This window comes from Podarcis cretensis, assembly GCF_951804945.1.
Source record: "Podarcis cretensis genome assembly, chromosome: 9".
Classification (NCBI taxonomy): Eukaryota; Metazoa; Chordata; class Lepidosauria; order Squamata; family Lacertidae; genus Podarcis; species Podarcis cretensis.
Window position 1 is genome coordinate 24,263,639 of NC_137178.1, and position 23,994 is coordinate 24,287,632.

Below are 23,994 nucleotides of genomic sequence, written 5' to 3' on the forward strand. Positions count from 1 at the left end.
TGGGATCTGTTTTGATATTCAGATTAATGATACAGTGGTACCTCGGGTTAAGAACTTAATTCGTTCCGGAGGTCTGTTCTTAACCTGAAACTGTTCTTAACCTGAGGTACCACTTTAGCTAATGGGGCCTCCCGCCACTGCTGCGCTGCAGCCGCGCATTTTCTGTTCTCATCCTGAAGCAAAGTTCTTAACCTGAGGTACTATTTCTGGGTTAGCAGAGTCTATAAACTGAAGCGCCTGTAACCTGAAGCATCTGTAACATAGCTGTCAACTTTTTCCTTTTTTTGAGAGGAATCCTATTCGGAATAAGGGAATTTCCCTTAAAAAAAAGGAAAACTTTGACAGTTATGGTCTGTAACCCGAGGTACCACTGTAGATAGAAATTAAGGGTGTGCATCAGATATCAGAATCCAAAATCAGAAGTCAAAGAGGGACACTTGGGAATGAATCAGTGCTAGTTCAAGCCAAAGCAGGATCTTTCTGAAGTGCCCTGAACTGAATCATTGAACACTTCATCAATTCAGTCAACTTCTGAGACTGGAACTGTGTGTGTGTGTGTGTGTGTGTGTGTGTGTGTGTGTGTGTGTTTGTGTATGTGTGTGTGTGTGTGTGTGTGTGTGTGTGTGTGTGTGTGAAGGGGAGGCAGGATGATATCTATCCTTCTGAAACATTGCAGATTTCTTACCTAGGGGCACCTCTCTGATGTGTGCTTTTTTTGTACATATTGCGCACAAAACAATATGTTTTAGTCTTTAGTCTTTTTTTAAAATCACCTCAAAACTGTAAATGCTGCCATTGCAGGAAAATCACTGTGACTATCCTTCTGAAATATGGCAGAATTCATTCCCATGTAAGAGGTCTGCAAATGTAATCCAATTTGGTCCGTTTTTTTGTTTTAAAGACAAATTAAAGTTGGCTATTTTTTTTTAAAAAAAAAGTTTGGATTTAGCAGGCTTCATCCACCCTAGAGAAGCTAAAATGCCTGCATCCCCCCACCCCAAATTTCATTCAATCTTGTCAAACAGTGAAAAAATAGCCGTTTTAAAAATTCCCCATGATGGTGAATGCGGAGTCATGCAATTGGAATTTTCTGAATTGTGATTTGGATTTGGATCTCAACCAAAACACTCATCTTCTGAACTGGCCTGAACCAAATCAAGCTGTTTTCCAAAGCACCAAACTGGGTTCCAAACCAAATCTTGTGGTTTGTTATAAATCTTTTAAAAAGGGGAACTATCCATCAGAACAGTTCATGCCCTCCTTCTTCTGACAATAAAAATTTAAAGCTGAGCTGTGGTATTTTATATTGTGCTGCAAGCCAGTCTAAATTCACATGTTGCTATTATGATGCTGCAAAAATATAGCAATAAAATTGCCTTCTCTGGCTGTTCCAGCAACTACCCATTTTTTCTGGTATTATCCGTGTTTCGTAACACTTTTAAGATCAATAGGAAATATGAAGAGCTGTCCAGAAAATAGTAGATGAACTTTTAAAAACTACTGTTTATTTTCCTGTTGCCTGCTATTACTTTTTCTGTCATCTTTTTTTATCCATGTGGGTCCTCCTCTATTTACTTAAAAAGTAGCCTTTCTGATTCAAGATCATATTCTCTTTCAGGAGAAACTGTATGCAACAGTCAATTCTCCACAACTAATAGTGGGTTTGTATTTGGTGACACAAACATTTATTTCTAGGAGGGCGTTGCAAGTAATTGCACTCATGCAACAGTCACAAACTCTAAATAACTGAAACTTCCAGAACAGGTGGAATAAGCTCTAATTTATCAATATGAGAATATGCACTCTCCCCATGCTCAGAGGAACTTTTTCTCACATACTCCAGGAGTCAGTACTGGAAACAGATTCCACATTTTATCCCTGGGTAGCATAGCTGTCAGCTTTCCCCTTTTTTAAAGGGAAATTCCCTTATTCCAAATAGGATTCCTCGCAAGAAAAGGGAAAAGTTGACAGCTATGCGGGTAGCCCTGACACAAAGGAAGCCATGGTGGTGGCAATGCTCAACCCCACCACCACAGTTTGGTTTGGTTTGGTTTTCTTTCTTTTTGTTCTTAGGAAGTCTCTCTCTCTCTCTCTCTCTCTCTCTCTCTCTCTCTCTCTGTGTGTGTGTGTGTGTGAGGGTGTGTGAGGGTGTGTGAGGGTGCATGTGAGTCCCTTGGTTTGTATCTTAAAGGAAATGATCACTGAATAGCACCTTTCTCCTGTGTAAAGGCCCAACTGCATGCAACGTGTAATATCTCCTGCTGTTTATACTTTAAAAATAGCTATGCAACAGGGATGGGATGCAAAGGCTGAATTGGTAAAAGTCTGTGTTGCCAGAGATTTGTTTATTCCCCGCCCCCCGTTTTCATATTTTCCCAATCAGCCCCCACTGCCCTGCTAAGATTCTGTATTTCCCCCTCATTTCATTTATAGTTAGGTCACGAGTTTCTATGCCAGCTGGTTTAACCCGAGAAGCAAGGCTGGTGGAACTTTTTTTGTTGTTGATAGCCACGTTCCTTTTGGGGTTAATCTGTCAGGGCCATAGATGGCCACCACTCTTATCTTCTTTTTCAAGCAGATATGAGGGCTTGGCCACTAGCCAGGCACACAAAAGATTCCACCTGTACTTCATACCCCTGTGATTTCTGCTCCCCCACCCCACAACAATGCCCTGAGCCTCGAATCATGTTATGTATTAAAGTTCTCACCCTGGCCACCAGGGGTATCGTGTATATAGTTTTCACTCAGGTCCATATCAGTTAATTTAGGCAGGAAACCCTGGGTTGTTGTTGTTACAATGTTGACAGCCGGCTGCTTATAAAAGCAGGCCGGCTGAGCTGTTTGCTGTTCAGTTCAATTCCAGCTTATTTATAAAGAACCACTTGGAGAAATCTCTGTGTCGTCAGCTATGTCCACCCACTATTTAATAAATCATATATCACACAAGAAATCACTCTTGGGTTTCAAAAATGGTTAGGTGGTTAAGGAGAAGAAGGAACAGCTGTAGAAACTGGGGTTGCCATATTTCAAACAGACGCAAAATAAACAAACACGGCGTGCCAGCAGATGCAGTAATTTTGCAACCTGTCCCTCAGGCAGCCAGTGCTGCTGACCCCTCTGCCATCGAAGAAGAAGAGTTTGGATTTGATATCCTGTTTTATCACTACCCTAAGGAGTCTCAAAGCAGCTTACAATCTCCTTTCCCTTCCTCCCCCACAACAAACACTCTGAGAGGTGAGTGGGGCTGAGAGACTTCAGGGAAGTGTGACTGGCCCAAGGTCACCCAGCAGCTGCATGTGGAGGAGCAGAGACGCGAACCCAGTTCACCAGATTACCATGTCAGTTTCGTGCCATTTTCTTAGCCTTCTCCAGAGGCCAAGCCACAGGAAATGGATACACAGCATTTCAAGGTGATAAAAGCAACAGAATGGGGTTGTGTGGTCCAATCCTTTTCATGCTTAGCCAAAGTTGTTATTATTTGAATTATTTGGAACTTACACCACAATAAGTAAGCACAGAATTGCAGCCTTACATTGCAATGCTGCTCATGTCTACTCAGAATTAACCCCATTGAATTCATTGAGGCTTATTCCCAACTAAGTGTTTATAGGTTTGCAGCCTAAGCCACAATTTTAGAACTGATTTTGCAATGCTGTTCTTAAGTTTAGTCCTGTTGACCATAGCAGGACCTCACAGTAAATATGCATATAATCTGGTTGTAATGTAGATTATAGAGCGCAAGATGGGTTGCTTAAAGCATTAAAACAAGGACAGTGGTTTGGGGGTCAGTTCATACAGAGCAAGAATCAGAAATCCCCACACATATATCATCAGGTTTTACATATTTATAAAGTGTTATGTGCTCATGTAGTAATTAATATGACTATCACATTTGATGATTTACATATGGCAGTTGTGAAATGTCCTACACAGAACTGACTTTTCACATAAGATTTTCATAATGTGTGGGGCAATTATTGTTCACAAAGCACTTAGTGTTCGGACAGAAAATATATTAACCACTTGAGGGCTAACAGTCTGTTGTAATGATTAAAGGAACCCAAGGCTTCTGTTTTCTCTGCAATAAGGTTGTAAGTTCAAATGTTCAAGTCAAAATATTTTCATTTTAAATGTGTTTTATAGGTTGCATTTCAGGACCAGAACCAAGATATTGGGGGGGGGGGAGGGGAGGTGTTGATCTCTTCTAAATCTTCCTTGCAATTGATATAATTTGAACTGCTTAAAAAACTGTGACAAAATTTGAATCCCACCTCCCACCCCCCAGCCACTGAGCTGAAAATGAGCAGAGACATATTTCTGGAAACATATTTATTTATGAAAATATTTATATTTTCAGCCCCATTCCAACATGGCTCACAAAAGCCAGTTAAAACAACATACAATTGGTAAAGCGATTAAAACAAAGAAGCCAGATGAAAACCAACAACCAGATGTTAAGATTGCAGAAGGGGAGAAAGAAACGAAGAACACTGAATGAGTCAACACAGCAAAATGCCAGTAAATAATGAGTCGGTTGGGCTTCTTGCGGAGCATAATTCCGCAATCTGGGTGCCAAAACTGAAAAGGTCCTGTCCCACTTTCCAGCCATCTGAGAAATGGCAATAGGACAAAGCCTCTGATAATGATTGTACTTTTTGACCAAACTTACGTGGGAGAAGGCAATTCTTCCAAGTTGCCCACTCCCAGAGTTTATGACTTTATATAGCTAGGGACTCAATTCACTGAACTGTGATTGGAAATGCCAGTGCAATTTGAATGGTGTCAGTTACACCCTCTGAAAAACAGGCCCCAGACAAAACGTATCTGCATTTAGTTTTATAAATTTTATGAATATTGTTTGCACAGTCTATTGCTCACCATACAGCTGTCTTGTAATATTTCCCTTTGTCTCATCTTCATCAAATTAGTTACTGTAGAAATCAGTCCGTGTTGGGGATGATCTTCCCAAACCAAATAGTATATGTTTTGGATTTTGGATTTTTTTTTTAAAGTTAAACACAGCTTTTATGAAACTTGGGGGTTCAGTTTGAGGGAGGGAGGATGATGCCTGACATAGAGAGAAGATAAGTCTCAATGATCTGATTGTGAGTTGTTTGAAGTGTGCAGCCTGTGGGCTAAATCCTGATGGGTCTTGCTCTTGTGGGTTGAAGTCAGAAAGAAATAAGGCCCCTTTTTCTTCAGAATCAGATGCATTCCATATGGCAATACTGGGAGGTGCAAAGATAAGGGTGGTTGTTTGTACAAATATTTTGCACAAATATTTCCCTGGCCTTGATGTTAAAACATGCTTAAATTCTGAGCCCAGGGGTACACTTAAAAAGATGGTAAACAATAAATGATGTTTTCTTATTTGCAGTGCAACTGGGGTTATCTGAAGTAAGTCCATGTTTGTTTGGGAATTAACAACAGCAGTAGGAAGTGTATTACTCCTGTCCACTCTTCTCTGTTGGCAAGAGGAATTTCACAAGCAATGAAAGCTTCAGCCTTCCAGCTCAGACTACCTGTTTAGATGGGGCGGCCACATTTCTAGGTGGGGCATTTGAGGGAGGGAGGTGGGAAGGATGTGAGGGCCAGATCAGAGAAAGGAAAAGGCCCTCACTCCTCCTCCATGCAGAGAGTATGTTAAAAATCTGCTGACTGGCATAATTTGCTCCTCAGTGGGAGAGAAATTGGATTTAAACAAAAGAAAACCAGAAAAGGACAGAGGAGAGGAAGGCTGTTCCTATCATTTCACTTCCACCCTGCCAAAACCAGCTCAGTAAGTCACTGGATTTTTCCACTTTCGGTTCTTCCTCCCCAACCGCATTTTAGGGTGACAGCTCAAGTGATCTTTGTTTTTTAATTGTTTCAGCAGTGGAAGAGGACTCTGTGGGTACAGGGAGGGCCTCAGGTGCTGCATTGGCAACACCCCGAATGTGAGGAAATGAGCAAAAAATACAAAGACAAATGTGGGCAAAGGGACATTTTAATATATTTAATCTTTTTATACATTTCTTTCTAAATTACAAAGTCGACAAGTTGCAAGTATAGTTTGCTGCAAAAAGCTTTCTGTACGAAATATCTTCTATAAGAAAATACATCTCATTAAACATTTCCTGTAAATAAATTACTTCAAATGCTAGTTCTTGCAGGAGAATTATGGGGAGGACATGCAGAAGCCATCAGATAACGCTTAAATGAGTGGGAGCTTTACTTTGGCTGCGCTGAGGGACACCGACTCCTTCCTGTAGTCTCACAGAGGCAAAAGGATTTCAGATACGCACTTCCATCCCTTAAGGGAGGTCAGAAATGAAAATGTCTTATTGAAACTGTACATTTTTCCAGCCTTAGTCTTGTTTTCATTGCAGTAGAGCCGTGGCAGAAACCTGTAGTTCTCCATGTGGTGCAGTGGGGAGGAAATTGGGGATCTCTACCTCTAGGCAGCACAGAGACAATGGTAAGAGAGGTGGAAGAGGTTTCCCACCTCTCCACTAAAGTAAGCCAATTACAGTTTCCTGTACTCAGCCTTAAAATAAGTCCCAGTGAGATACAGAATTAAGCCTTTGCTTTTTGGAGTTTACATAGTCCTTTGTAAATAATATTATTATTTAGAAAAATATAACCATGGGCATACTAATCTTAGTTAGTTTCCTTCTGTTCTTAGCTACTGATATGTTGCTATCAACAGGCAAACTACATGTTGTACACAACTGCTAGAAATGAAGACCTAGCTGTTTTTCAATGAAAAACAGAACCGGAAGGCTGAATTTTCGAATGAAGTTGTGCATGGAAAGAGAGAGGTCAGTCTGCCATTTTCCCACCACTGTTTTCTCACTCAGTATGCTCCCCAAGCCGCTGGTCCTCCAAATGTTGCTGGACTTCAACACCCATCAGCCCCAGACAGCATGGCCAAGGGTCAAGGAGGATGGCCATTGGTAGTCCAGTAGCACTAGGCAGGCCACAGATTTCTTGCCCTTGCCTGAGACAGTGTACATTATCCCAAATATTGTGCAGTGGTGTTGATACTAAGACCTGAAGTCAAAGGGCTGGACCCAGGATATATATGCACTATGCTCTTAAAACTATTTCATTGGCATGGCTTTCTTTGAAGTCCATCAAAGTAGAATCTTAGAATAATTTTCAGCACTCTCCCTAAAGGACAGTTAGTGAAGAAGCCACAGCAAATGGACTGCTTCAAATCCAGTTTCTATTTGTAGTGTAGACACATGCTCCTAGATAATTTTAGGTACCTTCCAACCCTGTGGTTTGATAATGACATGATAAATCATTCTCCTTATTCACAAATATATGAGAGTTACTTTAAAAAAAATAGAGATAAAGAAAATGTAGCATAAGGCTTGTGTTTACTGAGAAATTTCGATACTGGTTACAAATAGACCATAATTTTAATGGCACATTGCCATAAGGTGGCTATGGGAAGCCAGGAAAATATGGCTTGTGGAAAGTGAGATAGCCAGGGAACCCCTTTTTCATTAGACTGCTTCAGATACTTCATTTTCACATAGATACGATCAATCACACTGCTGTTTCAAATGGCACATGGTAGCAGGAAAAACTCAGTCTAACACACACAGACACACACACACACCCTGCCTCTGAGTAGCATTTAAAAAAAGGAATACCATTCTCTTCTCCAATCAACAATATTTCCTGGAGGGTGATCCTACCCCTTTTCAAGGCTCCAATGCTTACACAAATAACACATTTGAAAAATAAATGAGTATAGTAAAAGAAAATGCAAGAGTGTTAGAAGGGTGGTGGTAGAATGACTGAACAGGTCACCATTCATCTTTGTCAGTCCATTAATACTGTGGCGGTGATAGTGAACACTGGTATCCACTACAGTCAATGGTAATCCAGTAGCAAGTGATAATATCCACATTCCAAATATTTGCAAGTCTGAGTTGTTATATTGTATCATGTGATGTCATTTGCTGATCACACTTTTGGCCTCCATGTCCATCTTGTTTTCTTTTCATTCCACCCCTGTTGCTGCTGGCATAGGATGCTTCCATTTTAAGTTCTCCAAACCACAGAAGATCTGTACTGAAAGCCCTGTTGATGCTGTTATTTAGTAGTACACACAGTCAATGGACGCTGGATGCCTCCGCCAGAGGCAAAGCTGAAAAATAGTTCACAATACAACCCACAATTCCCCACTATTTACAGCTAGCAGCTCAGCATACAATTCTGCTCAGAATGCATTCATGGACACTTTGCTTTTTTCTCTGTTAGCCCCCTGTGTGCTAGCAGTAAACTGAGACAAAAAGAAGCCATTGGCTATGAAGATGAAATTATTTGGGTGTTGTGGTCCAAATGCTTAACAGTATGCAAATCGAAAACATCATTCCTGCTTTATTACCTCTGTTCAAGGCAGATTTTGCCAGGCATGTGTGTTGTGTGTTTGTGAAATGAGTGAGATTTTTCCATTTGCAGTCTTCCATATGTAGCCCTTGTTTGGCAGGAGAAGATTTCTCATTCAGGTGACAGCCTTTGGTTGTTCATGGGTAATGTTAACAGATAAAGACATGTATGGTAATTTTCCCCTTGGCCTCTGATAGCTTCAGTTTACTAACATGTTTTTTTGTTCAGTACCCAAGAAGGTGCTGATAGAAAAGTCATTTGGCAAAGCACTGCTTTGTGTTGTAAATATGTCATATAGCAATATTTTACAATCATAATGGGGGGGGGGACCTAACCACAACCAATGTGGAGAATTCACAAAGCCATACGTCAAACATGAGTTAAATGCCAAATGTCATTGGCGCAGCGCTTTTCCACAAATGTCTGGCAGCATTGGCAGAGAGGCACCACGTCACAAATCAAAGGCCAGCTGCCACCGTATTCACCTCCAGGGCAGAAATATAATTCAGTTTGGGGTGTTGTTTCTTCCCACGACAATGGACACTTTGGCAATTTGTTTCTTATTTACAATCCTTGCATTCTACGATGCTGCAATGTGTACATTTTGCCAGTTCTTCACGGCCTGTGAATGACAGTCTCCCAGTCCACCATCAGATCTTCTGGCACACGTGAAGCCTCGCTTTTGAAGAGTAAGTGGCGTCTTTCCAGATTTTGCATGACAGCCCTTTGGCACAGTCACATCGCTGGAAAATCTCCAAGCCGTGGGACCCCTTCTTGCGTTGCTTGGTGCACACTTCCCCCTGGTGCAAGACGGGCTTGCAAATTTTGGTCCAGAAATGGCGAGCACAGCAAAAGCCCTCAGTGCAGTCGGAAGACCTTAAGCAGGAGTCTCCTTCGTGGCCTAAAGAAAGCAACTGCATAGTTAATATACAGGGAAGAGCACGGAAAGAAATCAAACATGGGCTCTTTCTAAAAACAAAATTCACAACACAATATAATTTAGGGAGAAACAATGCCAGAAGTGGGACCAGCAATGAAATTTTGTGCTATAGGCTTGCCCACCAACTGGAAGGCTCCAATTTGGATGACTTTAAAGAGGATTAGACAAATTCATGGCTCCTGACCATGATGGTTATGGTGAGAGTACGCTCTTGTGCTCAGATCCTGCTTGCAGGTTTCTCACAGGCATCTTTTCAACCACTGTGAGAACAGGATGCCATTGGCCTGATCCAGCAGCCTCTTTTTATGTTATTTAGCACCTTTTCCAGGCAAGTTTACTCAAAGGTGACACAGACTTTAATGCTGGTAAGTGTGTCTAAGACTGCAACCTACTAGTCCAGTCCTTTGCATGTAGGTCACTTATTATTATTATTATTATTATTATTATTATTATTATTTATACCCCGCCCATCTGGCTGGGTTTCCCCAACCACTCTGGGTGTCTCCCAACCAAATATTAAAAATAGAATCAAACATTAAAAACTTCCCTAAACAGGGCTGCCATCAGATGTTTTCTAAAAGTCAGGTAGTTGTTTATTTCCTTGACATCTGACCGGAGGGTGTTCCACAGGGTGGGTGCCACAACCGAGAAGGCCCTCTGCCTGGTTCCCTGTAACTTGGCTTCTCACAGTGATGGAACCGCCAGAAGGCCATCGGAACTGGACCTCACTGTCCGGGCAGAACAATGGGGGTGGAGATGCTCCCTCAGGTATACTGGGCCGAGGCCATTTAGGGCTTTAAAGGTCAACACCAACACTTTGAATTGTGCTCGGAAACATACTGGGAGCCAATGTAGGTCTTTCAGGACCAGTGTTATATGGTCTCGGTGGCCGCCCCCAGTCACCAGTCTAGCTGCTGCATTCTGGATTAGTTGTAGTTTCCGGGTCACCTTCAAAGGTAGCCCCACATAGAACACATTGCAGTAGTCCAAGCAGGAGATAACTAGAGCATGCACCACTCTGGTGAAACAGTCCACGGGCAGGTAGGGTCTCAGCCTGCATACCAGATGGAGCTGGTAGACAGCTGCCCTGGGCACAGAATTGACCTGCACCTCCATGGACAGCTATGAGTCCAAAATGACTCCCAGGCTGCGCACCTGGTCCTTCAGGGGCACAGTTACCCCATTCAGGACCACGGAGTCCTCCACACCCACCCTCCTCCTGCCCCCCAAAACAGTACTTCTGTCTTGTCAGGATTCAGCCTCAATCTGTTAGCCACCATCCATCCTCCAACCACCTCCAGACACTCACACAGGACATTCATTGCCTTCACTGGTTCTGATTTGAAAGAGAGGTAGAACTTTCTTCAGTGGAGCCTATCCAGGTAAGTGTGCTTAGGATTGCAGCTTTGATCAATTAAAAAGGACCTCATTCTTTCCCGTCATATTTATGAAGGAAACTCATTGCTGAATGTATGTATTGCTATCGCTGTATACAAGCATCTGATTAATTCAGTACGCTAGAATGGAGTAGTTCTGCATCTTGTGAAACTAAAGATTACAAAATGCACATTGCAAAACACTCACATGGCATTTTGGGGTTTTGAGAAATATGTTATAACCCACCCTGAACATTGTTTTTGCCATGGAAGTATGGGATATAAAGAGTTGTAGCCAAAGTTAGTCTGACTGAGAGATGACGCACTGAAACTACTAGACGTGACTGAGGTTCACTAATTTCAATGAATCTTCTTGGAATTGGATTATTGTTGGATGCAACACTCATAAACAAACAAACAAGCTTCCATTGCCAAGGCACAGGACTTCATAAAAGTGGGGATGATTCTTCTTTCAAATCAGGTGGCCACACAAAGTTAAGATCTGTCTCTGCAGCGGCACTCCTTGGGCTGTTCCAAGTCATCGCTCTCTTGCTTGGTGTGGGTGTCTTGTTTATGTACCAAAGAGGTGCATTACAAATGTGTCATTTGATCCTTTCAAGCAATGTGCTGCACGACTTTTCCACAGTAAATACCGTTTACTGAAAAGGGGGGAGTGGGAGCATGCTGTTTTAATTCTTAAAAGTACACAGAGGAACAGAACGAAAACATGGGGAAATGGGAAGGGAGAGAGAGAGAAAAAAATCCTAGCCTAAACAAAAGGCTGCAAATAGTTACATAGGTGGCTATAACTGCAATAATATGCTCACTTTTCAGGGTATAAGCCCCTTGGATGCAGCAGGGCTCTCTTCTGAATAAATGCACTTGCATCGCAGGACTGCACTTTTAGCTCATTGTGGACACATTTCCAACCACCCAAATTCTGTGGTGTGCGCTCACCCTTCCTTGGCTCCTCTTAGACACTAACCAGTTTATTGCAGTATAAGCTTTCATACTCAAAGGTTGTGTTGCAGTACAACACAAGCTGTTACTAAGGATTTGAGCAATGGGTTCTTTTTGGCTTGGCTAACCCCTAAACAGCATCTTAAAAAGCAGAGACATCACCTTGCCAACAAAGGTCCGTATAGTTAAAGCTATGGTTTTCCCAGTAGTGATGTATGGAAGTGAGAGCTGGACCATAAAGAAGGCTGATCGCTGAAGAATTGATGCTTTTGAATTATGGTGCTGGAGGAGACTCTTGAGAGTCCCATGGACTGCAAGAAGATCAAACCTCTCCATTCTGAAGGAAATCAGCCCTGAGTGCTCACTGGAAGGGCAGATCCTGAAGCTGAGGCTCTAATACTTTGGACACCTCATGAGAAGAGAAGACTCCCTGGAAATGACCCTGATGTTGGGAAAGATGGAGCGCACAAGGAGAAGGGGATGACAGAGGACGAGATGGCTGGACAGTGTTCTTGAAGCTACCAGCATGAGTTTCGCCAAACTGCAGGAGGCAGTGGAAGACAGGAGTGCCTGGCATGCTCTGGTCCATGGGGTCATGAAGAGTCAGACACGACTAAATGACTAAACAACAACAATCCCTAAAAAGTAGTTCAGCATTGTTCGTGTTCTTCCAATGGCATTTTTTTTATCCCTTCTTTAAATTGATTTGTTTCTACCTGCTTTCAGTCTTACCGTGCAATATAGTTTTTACTAATCTTTGAATTATTGCTTGTCATTGCATTCATTGTCTTTAATAATTTTGTAAGCAGCTAGAATTTTTTTGATAAATGATAGAAATGCTTCAAATAATTACCGTAAATAGAATATATGAGCAAGGGCCCAAGACCATTCATGGAGTTTGATTTGAAATCAAAGGTACGCTGGTTCACCTGCTCAAGGGAACCCATTGCCAACTGATGTCATGCCCTCACCCTGATGCTCCTCCTACATGTTTACTTGTTTGTTTACCTGCTGTCTCTGAGTGAGTAAACAGTGGCAGGAGAAAGGTAGAAGAGGGGCAGCCAGTGTTTGCCTTCCTTTTCTCCTTTCAGAGAAAGAGGCTGCAGCTCAGTGGTAGAGCTGGAAAAGGCCCGCTACTAGATAGGACAACACTGAGCTCAGTGGACCAATTATCTGATGTGGTATCAGTCCCAGAGGATTAGTCCCAGAGGAAGAGGGCAAATAAAATGGGAAGCCAGATATGGCCACAGGATCAGGCTGTGATTCACTAGACACCATACTGCGCTCTCTCTGTCTCTCTCTCTAATGACAATGTTAAACATTTCACAGGAAAAAGCTTTTCAGAAGACTATCTCCTCAAGGCAGTTTATAGACAACACGGCCTTACCCTTTGTGTGTGTCAGCTTGGTCTGCCCTTTCCCAAGATTCTGCCATCCCAAGTCCTTAGTGGGATAATGATTATTTTTCTTGTTGCGAGGTACTTCCAAGGCTGGGATGTGGGGAGTAAGAATGCTCTCAGTTACTGGTATACAAATACCTAGAAAGATGAACAGAATGAGTTACAATGGAAGGGCTCTTGGGGGAATAATATGGCAGAGGGCAATTTTCACAGAATGACACAGAGAAGAGCCTCTATGCTGAAAGAAAGCACATTTATTTATTTATTTGTTTGTTTGTTTGTTTGTTTGTTTGTTTGTTTGTTGTTTGTTTGTTTGTGTGTGTGTGTGTGTGTGTGTGTGTGTGTGTGTATGAATGACAGTATAGGAATCATAAAATATCAGGGTTACACCATTAAAACCCTACTGATAACCATTAAAGTGGCTGGCTGGCTGGCCAAATAAATAAATAGCTAGCTAGCTAGCTGCAAAGGCATAAAAAAGTCCTCAAGAGACACCTGAAAGTCAAAAGTGAGGATGCCCATTGAATATCTGCTGGAAGAGTATTCCACAGCATAAGACGGGTGGCACTAAATCCCCAACTTAAGTCCAGTTTAAGTCCAGTCAGGTCTCTTTAACATGGCAGACAGCTTAGCATTATTTAGTGTTAATGTTGTCTGAAACACCTGGAGGGCACCATTTTGACTACCCTTGGTATGGTAGATCGTTTTGTATTCGGTATTTCCGCAGTGCTTCACCCAGTCTTGTAAATGCTGGCCAGTATTAAATTTTCCCATCTGGCATTTGGGGGTATTGAGAGGCTTGCCTAAGTCAACCTCATGAGTTTGTGACTGAGATGAGATTTTAATTGTTAATAAAAATAAAAATAATTTATTTGAAATTCATTTAAATGGTGCCCATCTGACTGGGTTTCCTCAGCCACTCTGGGAGGCTTCTAACAATTATAAAACTACAGTAAAGCAACAAACATTAGGTCTACAGGATCTGTCTATTGATTCACCTAACAATCAATACATAGGTACTTATATTTGGTATTTCAAATTCGACAAGCTAACTTTTTTAAAAGAAATTAAAAGGTTAATTTTACTTTGTTTTACCATTGGCAAATCAACAGGGCTCGTCCCTTCACTAAGTCTGTCTCCAGTTTGAGAGAACATGCTTTCTTGCCTCCTTGCTGCTGAGAACCCTGCCTTAACAGGGTTTCTAATACAGAGGAGATTAGCCAAATGCACTTAACAAGTCCCTTTCAGACCTTCATGTTAAATAAGTGAAGGTCAGGAATGAAGGAGACTCACCCATCAGTACTGGGGGCAGGGTTGATGCATTCACCCCATCCCTTCCCACTTTAGCCCTCACATGAGCAGGTTGAGCACCTGAAGAGGGCTTATATCTACGATTGTTAGATGAATCCACAGATGGATCCTGTAGACACATGTATTTCAAGTACACTTCATTAGCATATTGATTGTAAAACCCCATATTGATTGTTTTTATTGTTTATGTAGAGAGTTATGCAGAAATTCTGGTTTAATATGCTGGCTATCGATCCTGTAGACATCTGTTTTTGTGGTTCTAGACTTCCCTACTTATTGACTGTGGAGTTCTAGAGTATGTGGGCTGAGCGTCGATGGAGTTAATACATTGAGCCATTCATGTTGATAAAAGGGCGTCAAAGTGGTACATATAGTAGATACCATTGTTGCAGCGGTTCCCAGGGCAGCACATGCCATCTCTGTGACAACGCTTCTTTTTCCTCCTACAAATCATGCAGGCAGACGTCGCTTGATGGGGACTGTGGCAGTATTTCCCAACTTCACACTCCTTGTCATTGGTGCAAGGGTAAGCCTGGGTGGTAGGAAGAGAAGAATGCAGTGATTCATTAATAATACCTTGCCAAATATAAAATGGAACAAATGAAGAAACAAGTTAGAGTACAACCCAGGGTAATTCCAGATGTGAAACTTGAATGGCATTCAAACTGTAAAAGTTTAATGACACTCCAAGTCCTCGATTTATGACCCTGTAATCTTTATTGGTCATAACTGATGGCACAAAAACTTGCAGTCCAAAAGTATCCTATGTATTAGAAGACTATCAGATATATGGAAGTTGCATTGGATCAGAAAGCCATTCAGGGTCAGATGGATTGCTGTTTTACTGAAAATATGTACCCACAAATATTTTTGGTGTCCCTTTGTGTTTCTCCAACCAATCGAAGGCAGACAACTTGGGCTGAAAGCATCTTGTCAAGTGGCAAGACTCATTTGCTCTCAGAATTAGTCACCAGTTAATAAATTCATATGAACCAGAACATGACAGCAGGAAATTCAGAGTCCAATCCTTAAACACACACACACACACACACACACACACACACACACACACACCATGCTCTTCAAATTGAATAAACAGTGCAAATTTCACATGTTTCTAACTATTTGATTCAAACTCAGATCTCATGGCTTGCTTTGATAATTTGTACATGGAGGGTAAACAGAGAGTGTCAAGTGGTTTTTCAGAGAATAAGACATATAAGGAAGAAAATCATTCCAGATTACATACATGGACAGGTGTTGCATGTCGAGGTCCCCAAGCCACCCCCCAAATAACTCATAACGCACACTTAATTTTTGTTTAAGGTTTTTGGCATAATTTTGGCCATAACTTTATTTAAATACAAAAACGTGAGTGGTTGTTTAGGCATTGGTTAAGACTATCTGTCCCCCCGCCTGGGGACAGAACTGACTTCCGGGCACCACCGAAAGACAGTGCGGGGGAAAGCAAGTCGGGGAAGAATTGGAGCTGAGACACAGACCCTCAACTCTCACCCGCCTGCTCCCCGAAGGCTTGCCGGCCCTAGTCCCATTCCAGGGATTGGACGAAAAGATGGCAAGCCCCAGGATTCCTTTAACGGAATTCCTTTTCCGCAGCAACCATGGAGGGGCAGGCCCAGCCTATCCTAACCCCTCCTCCACCAATTTATAACCAATGCCTAACCGCAACCTTACAAGTTGTGACGATTTGCTACACAGTAGGCAAAAACCAAATGGCCCAGCCAATCAACCAGATGGACAAAATTCCTACCAAGCCCCTGCCCCAATGGCAGACGACCCCATGACAGGCATAGCAAGGTCAATGCAACAACCCCTTACTCAAGGGCGGGTGGGCGGGTGATCCGTTGCACGCAGCAAAGAGAAAGCTCCAGGCTGCGTGCAGAGTATTTAAACATTTTACCCCTCCCACCAAAATTGCAACATAACTTTTACCCCAGCAACCCAGTGAACCAATCACTGCCCCAGGCCATCTTTCGAGACCCTGCCTGGTAACAGAGGGGTGGCTCAGCAGACCCCACCGCAACACGTGCTCTCCATGAAGGAGAACACGCTTTGCAAATGTAAGTTGTATTGGTCATTTCATATTGCTTATATTTTAAAGATAAAACATTACCCCTATGTACAGTACATTTGAACAGATTTCTTTGTATGCATGAAGGCATGGGATGCACGTGCAATACACAGCAGGATCAAAGTGATTCCCAGGAAAAAAGAAAGTTAATTGTACATGTCCCACTGAAACTAAGTTGTGGTGACAAGGGACTTTAGAATGATATGCCACACTTTCCTAGCAACTATGAAGCCTTATACTGTATGTAGTCCTCAGAGGCAAGTCCTGATGCCTTCAACCAGGATTACTCCAAGGAAAGTGTGTGTGAATTTTCAGCCTTTGTTCAGCTTGTAGAGCATTTGGCTTCCAGCAATAATTTTATCCCAAAGACTCCTGGCCACTTATGCTATCTAGCTTTCCAGGAACAAAGCAGGATCCAGGAGAACCTCAGGATTTGAACCTGCTGTGACAGAGGGAGCAACCCCAGCGGTGGAGCAAGCCGATTGGGCGCCCGGGGCGGTATGCATCCAGGGGCGGGGCCAGCCACCCGTGGGGTGGGGTGGAGTCTGCCTGCCTCCTCCCACTCAGCTACCCTACAGCTGGGAGGGAGGCAGCAGGTGGACCGTTTGGGGCAGCACGGAATCTGCGGGCACCCATGCCACACGTCACTCCCAGGAGAGACGTGTGGCTTGGGCGTGTTGCAAGCCCTACGGTGAGTGCCACCTGGCATTTTGTCACCCCCCTCAGTGGTGACACCCGGGTTGGACTGCCCCCACCGCCCCCTTCCTCTGCCCCTGAGCACCCCACCCTGTGCAAGCATAACAACAATACATTCGCAGGCTTTAGAATTTCCCATCAGCTTCATTTGTCTCATGATTCAGCTTCAGATCATTTAGCCTCGTCTATTCATCATCATTTTCATACAGAGGATTAAGATAACAATACCTGAGTATTCAGATAAAGCAATACAGAGCAACTGGTGACTAAACTATTTTATGGCAATATCCACACGCATGGAATGTGAAATTTACTATTGATTTGCCAGCAGGAAGTTAGCAAGAAGCCATCTTACAGTTTTTCCACAAATCTTTAATATGTGGATAAATTAACAGAGCTCCCATTATACAGCATGCCTATCATTTAAAAGACCATAAGTAATCAGATTTCTCTTTCGTGTATTTGACATGGTTGATCCTAGCTGGCCCTGATCTATGTTTAGAAACAAATGACAAACCACAAAAGCTTTGTATTCATAGATAAGTACTTAAAAGCTACTAATGTTGCATAGAAAATGTTATTAATCAGTTAAGTTCCAGCGTTTTACCCTCTTCGGTTTCTGTACATGGAAATGCCTCCTAATGTTCTCACATAAATCTCCTCCTCTACCAACGAGCCCCATTTTGGCAAAACATTATAAAGCTGAAACACTTATCTGAATTTATTACAGTGTCTTTGATCTAGAAAATTTGGCAACGAGAACCAGTGGGCTTGTGAGAATCCCAGCAGGGTGCTTCTTAATTTGAAGAGAGCAGGAAACACTATGAGGAGAGTGTAAGAGACACCCAGAAGATTCATTTTTAAATTATATATATTTTAAATAGAGTGTTTTTAAAAGATAATCTAATTACTGTAGCTTCTTGGGTTGTTGGCAAGGTCTTGTCATTAACTCAAGAAGCTGAAGAGACTAGATGGATAGATTTTTAAAAAATGTGTGTGTGAATGAAAGAAAAATATTGGGGAGGGAGCCTTAACTTTACATTACAGATTTCATTGGTTTGTGTCACTTTATGACCCCCCCTCCACTCTCTTAACAGGGTGGAGTTTGATCTATATTCCAACAATCTGCCTGGAGATGCTGGATTTAAGAGAACCAGCTGTTCTTTGGTGGTGTCTCAAACTACTGGGAATATATTAATTTCTCATGAAGCATCTTGATATTCTCATGCAGCAAAAGGAACCAGTCCATATACAAGAGCTCAGCCATCAAAAGCTATAAATCGTGAAAAAGTCTGTCCGTCTGTCCATCCCCCAATAACCATAAATGAGCAAGCACTGCCCTGTTATTGTCTGCTGGGTTCACATAACTAACTTTATGGCTGGAAATGTACCAAAGAGAAAGCCCCACTGAATTTGAGAAGATTTTCTTCTTACTAGGATCGCACTGCAAATTGTGTGGCAATAATGGGAAAGGGCTCTCTGTAAACTTAATTCTACCGAATATTTAGCACCATCCTGTTGTTTTGGTTTTTGTTGTGCTCTTTAAACTCTATTCCTGTATTACTCACATGTAGGGCATTTCCACGGTGACTATGGAGCAAGACAACACTTTGAGCCCTGTCCCCAATATAGAAATTTATTTCTGCCAGTGGAGTGTGCTTGTCTGCTGAGAAATGCCAACACATGAACACACACTTGCTCCTGTGTAGGGACTCCACACAAACAAGACACCCATGCCATACCTTTCAACACAGGTGTCAACGAGGTGACAAACTAGGGCACTGTCTTCCGGGACTGTGCTCCCATGTGAGCCACATGACCTGGGTGAGATTGTGGGGGGGGGGGGCTGAGCAGGTTTGTGAGAAACTGCAGCTTTGAAGTGGACAGTTAGTGAGTTGGCAAGAAGCCAAGTTAAGCAAGGCTACGTGAGAAAGTCTGCTTGGAGATAGGGGAGCCTAGCAACAGGTGATGATTGCCTAAAAGTTTTCCCTTATAAGCAGCATGACACAGTAGTTTGGTGTTGGAGTTCAGAGGTTGGTGTGTCGAGTTTGAATCGAGTCTGTGTATATAGTAACTTGCACAAAGCTGTGCTATACTCTGTATATAATAAAATCAAATACAAATCAAGTTACTGGTCAGCAAGTTATGTTCCTGAGTCATCATCCTGGATTACACAGACTAAGCAGCAGGTAGCAGAGAGTTTTGGTTGTGATCCATCAACAGGTGAGATGGGAGAGCTGAGCAGCCGTGGAGGAAGCTGCTTGGGCGTCTGGGGTGGGGCAAGGGCGGGGTGAGCCGCCCATAGGGGCGGGATGCACCGCGGGGCCTCCGAGGGGTCTGCCTGCCTCCTCCTACTCAGTTGCCCTACAGCTGGGCAGCAGGCGGACCGTTTGGGCAGTGCGGAACCTGTGCGTGCCCAAGCCACCATGTCTCTCCCAAGAGAAACGCGTGGCTCGGGTATGCTGCAGGCGCCACGGTGACTGTCGCCCAGCATTTTGTCACCCCCCTCTGTGGTGACACATGGGGTGGACCGCACCCACCACGCACCCCTTCCTCCACCCCTGCCCCTAAGATGGAAAGACGATAAAGTCGCTACCAGAGAAGAATAGCAAATTAAATTGTTGGACTATGCCAAAAGGGCAAAACTGACCGGAAAGCTCAGGAACAAGGAAGACCAAAACTTTAATGGGGGGCAGGGTGGAGAATTATAATTTATCTTGGAGACCACTGTAAGCAGTTGAAAATACTAGCAGTATTGCAATAACACTTGTACTGTAAAAAGAGGTATGAATATAAAGGAGTATGGATTATTGAAAAAAGATACAGTAGAAAAGGTTTAACAACAGAAACCATGGAGGGGAAGATGGGAAGTCCAGAGATTCAGAGGGATCTTTTAATTGTGGATGTGTTGTGGTATTAAAGGTAAAGTGACCATTAGGTCCAATCGTAGACGACTCTGGGGTTGTGGTGCTCATCTTGCTTTATTGACCGAGGGAGCCAGCGTACAGCTTCCGGGTCATGTGGCCAGCCTGACTAAGCCACTTCTGGCGAACCAGAGCAGCACACGGAAACGCAGTTTACCATTCCGCCGGAGCGGTACCTATTTATCTACTTGCACTTTGATGTGCTTTCGAACTGCTAGGTTGGCAGGAGCAACGGGAGCTCACCCCGTTGCGGGGATTTGAACCGCCGACCTTCTGATCGCACGTCCTAGGCTCTGTGGTTTAAGCCACAGCGCCAACCGCGTCCCTGTTGTGGTATTATTATAATTTTAATTTTGTATAACCAAATCATAATGATGATGATGATTGTGCCCCTCCCCCAAAAAGCACTTTTTCGGAGTGAGTTTGTGGTGCCCAAAATGGCTGCCATGCTCTCGTGTGAAAAAGAGAGGATGTCCTGGTTTTCCTAGGGCAGTTGAGCGGTGTGCCATGCAATCAGATAAGATCATAAGAAGGGCCATGCTACACTGCCTTGCTGGTCCTGTGTTGCACCTTCCTTGAATGTTTCTGCCTAGGGTAAAATTCACATTTATTTCTCCACCCATTTTCCCCCTTGTCCACCACTGTCATGTGAACCCCAGAAGGTTACCCAGAAGGATACGTGGCCCTCGAGCAGAAAGAGGATTCCCACCACTGCTGTGCAATCGGAATTAGAAAGATCAGAAAGATGGCAGGCCTGTTCTTGACATGGCAAGACTATCCCCTGTGGCAGACCTTTCCCGTTCAGGTCACTTGACATAAACCTTCTGAAAATATCTATGGAATGATAAAGACACCAGGCGGAAAGATAAATATTTGTGAGGGAGATGTGTTAGGAAATCAACTCTCTTAAAGTGGTGGGTTACAAGTTCTGCTAGTGGGAACACATAAGCTTTTGAGCTTCACGGAGATCTTTTCCAACAAATCCAACTGTTGTTATTGCTAGTATTTGGAAATGGAAAATAGATTGGTTCATTTTACCACAGACTGGCTGCTGCTTGCATCCAGGACTTCTGGCTTTGCCTTATGACTTTATAATTTCCCTGGGGTATCCTTATGGTTCATTCAAAGCCCTTGATATTGCAAGCAGAACTTAAGATGCTATTGCTAGAGGCCCCTTCTTCATTTCATGTCTAGGTCTCTTCATGACTTGGCTGGCACACAATATTCCTTGAGGAATGATCCAAAAAGTACATGCCATGGCACAGAATGAGAGAAAAACTCCCCAGAGACTCCCTGGAAAGCTTTTACTTCGTATCTGTATTTTAAAACAATCAGATGTTGGAGTCTTGTCTCCCTTGCTAGAACACGAGGAGTGTTTGCGACATACTTCTATTATAAAGTGCTTGCAGTGAAAGAAAGCATATTTGCAAGAACAGTGGATTCAGGGTGAAGTCACAGAGCTCCCCACCCACCCATTTACCATAACCCAGCCAAAAAGTCAGAATCATGTGAGCTGTGTAAAGGCTTCCTCATGGATTAGCTTACAAGTTATCCCCATAGGGGCAGACTTTGGTCTTTCAAATTTCAGCGGCGCCCTGTGTGAGGCCAAAATTTGACGCCCCCTGCCTCTTACATTCTGTTCTGTTCAATCCACTACATCATAGTTGCAATGCCCAGTGGTGCCCCCTAGGCTCAATGCCCAGTGCAGCAGAACTGGTCACACTGCCCTAAATCCGCCTCTGATCCCCACTTAGGTCGCCATCCTATATTCATGGCGTAAGTCCCAATGAATTCAATGCTATTTATTTCAGAGTAAACATACAGTCGTACCTTGGATCCCGAATGCCTTGTGAGTCGAACGTTTTGGCTCCCAAATGCCGCAAACCCAGAAGTGAGTGTTCAGATTTGTGAATGTTCTCTGGAAGCTGAATGTCCGCCGTGGCTTCCGCGGCTTCCGATTGGTTGTAGGGGCTTCCTGCAGCCAATCAGAAGCCACACCTTGGTTTCCGAACGTTTTGGAAGTGAAACAGACTTCTGGAATGGATTCCGTTCGACTTCCGAGGTACCACTATATGGGACTGCACTCTTACGCCAAGACAGCCATGTACACATCGCCAAAAAAGAGAGGAAATGCGTCACCAAAAACAAGAAGAAAGAGGATGCAGATTTGCATATATTTTGTAAATGCTGATTCACATGGATAGATGCAAACTTAGAAATCACTGCTATCTTCTTTTAAACAGAAATTCAATGCATCTCACCGCAGTGGAGAAGGTGGTGTCGACATGGCCAAGTGCCCCTGCTCAGTTTGGACAGCTTCAGCCACAGAAGGCTCACCCAGGGGGTGGAGCTGTAGTAATAGCCTCACTGCTGCTTACTGGACGGAGGAGGAGCAGATTAAGAACCAGGTCAGGGTGTATAGGTATACCAATGGAAGTGATGTATTAGCTCTGCTGGTGTGCCATAACTTAATTGCTGCCTCACCTCTCCCCCTCCTGATAAGTGGAAACAATGCCCACAATATTGCTGCAGATCCACACCACCACTCCTGATCTTGAGGCCTTATGGTTCTTTGTCTTCCAGCTGGACCACAATTGGGTGGGCCTTCAAGCAGAAGACTTCTTCAAAGAGAGGACTGTTCCTAAAAGCCCTTCAAATCAAGGATTGCTCCTGTAAAGTAGGACACATCACCTTTCCTGTGTATAAGATTGTACTGTTGATCAGGAGAATATGTAGATTGGCCCTTAGAAGCCAGAAGAAGCAGGATGAACAGTGGTGGTTGCAAGGTCTTTCTCCATGAAGCAGAATTACCGTATTTTTCGCCCCATAGGGTGCACCGCCCCATAGGACGCACCTAGGTATTTTTTTGGGGGGGGGAATAAAGAAAAAAATATTTCCCCCCCAGGCACGGGGCTGGCTCGGGGGAAGCCCGAGCTTCCCCCCGACCCCAGCCCCCAGAACAGCCTGCGATCCGCAAGCCTAGGGAGCCGCACCGGCCTCCCCAGGCTTGCGGAGAGCTGCGCGAGGCCCGGGCGCGCTCTTCAGTGCGCTCCAGGCTTTGGAATGCAGGCAGCTCTGCACAACCTTTGGGAGCCCGGCGCGAAGTTGCACCGATCTCCCAAGGGTTGCGCAGAGCTTCCTGAAGCCTGGAGAGTGAGAGGGGTCGGTGCGCACCGACCCCTCTCGCTCTCCAGGCTTCAGCGAAAGCCTGCATTCGCACACATTCATTTTTGGAGGGGAAAAAGTGCGTCCTACAGGGCGAAAAATACGGTATATAAGATTGTGTGTGTGTGTGAGAGAGAGAGAGAGAGAGAATGTGCTTGAACTGCAGAATTCAACTTGCAGAATTCAAGCTCAAAAAGCCACCAAGGATGACTACTGCTATGTTCACGTGGTTCAAGCAGAAAACCTTTGGCAGACTCCAGGACTCACAGTTAGTTTGTATTCCAAAGCCTATGCTTTATTCTTTCTGCCTCTCTTTAGCAGAACATAAACAGCATTGTGTTAGTTGCAGCTCATACCCTCCAACATTTCTCCGATGAAAATAGGGACGTCCCATTCCATAATGATAATTTTACTATTTATAGCCCACACATCTTACTGAGTTGTCCCAGCCACTCTGGGCAGCATTCAACATATATGAAAACATAATAAAACATTAAACTTTTTTTTAAAATTTCCCTGAGCAGGATTGCCTTCAGAAGGCTCGGGGGTCAGATAACTCCATACCCTCCAACATTTCTCCAATGAAAATAGGGATATCCTAAGGAAAATTGGGACATTCTGGGATCAAATCAGAAACTGGGGTGGTTTCTCTAAATCAGGGACGCCCCTGGAAAATAGGGACACTTGGAAGATCTGGCAGCTTATTAATCAGTTTTCTTAAAGGAATATAAAGTAATAATGAATTT

At 43.5% G+C, this 23,994-nt stretch overlaps 1 protein-coding gene across 1 annotated transcript in view; it reads right to left on the minus strand.

Moving 5' to 3' along the window:
• Positions 1-5,968: 5,968 nt before the first annotated feature.
• DKK2 (dickkopf WNT signaling pathway inhibitor 2) overlaps positions 5,969-23,994 on the minus strand; it is a 75,137-nt gene continuing 57,111 nt past the window's right edge. The window contains exons 2-4 of the mRNA XM_079990319.1: positions 14,753-14,903; positions 13,049-13,198; positions 5,969-9,286 (exon numbers count right to left, since the gene is read on the minus strand). Of these exons, the coding sequence (XP_079846445.1) occupies positions 9,036-9,286; positions 13,049-13,198; positions 14,753-14,903 (552 nt within the window). The 3' untranslated portion in view covers positions 5,969-9,035. The remainder of the gene's footprint in view (positions 9,287-13,048; positions 13,199-14,752; positions 14,904-23,994) is intronic.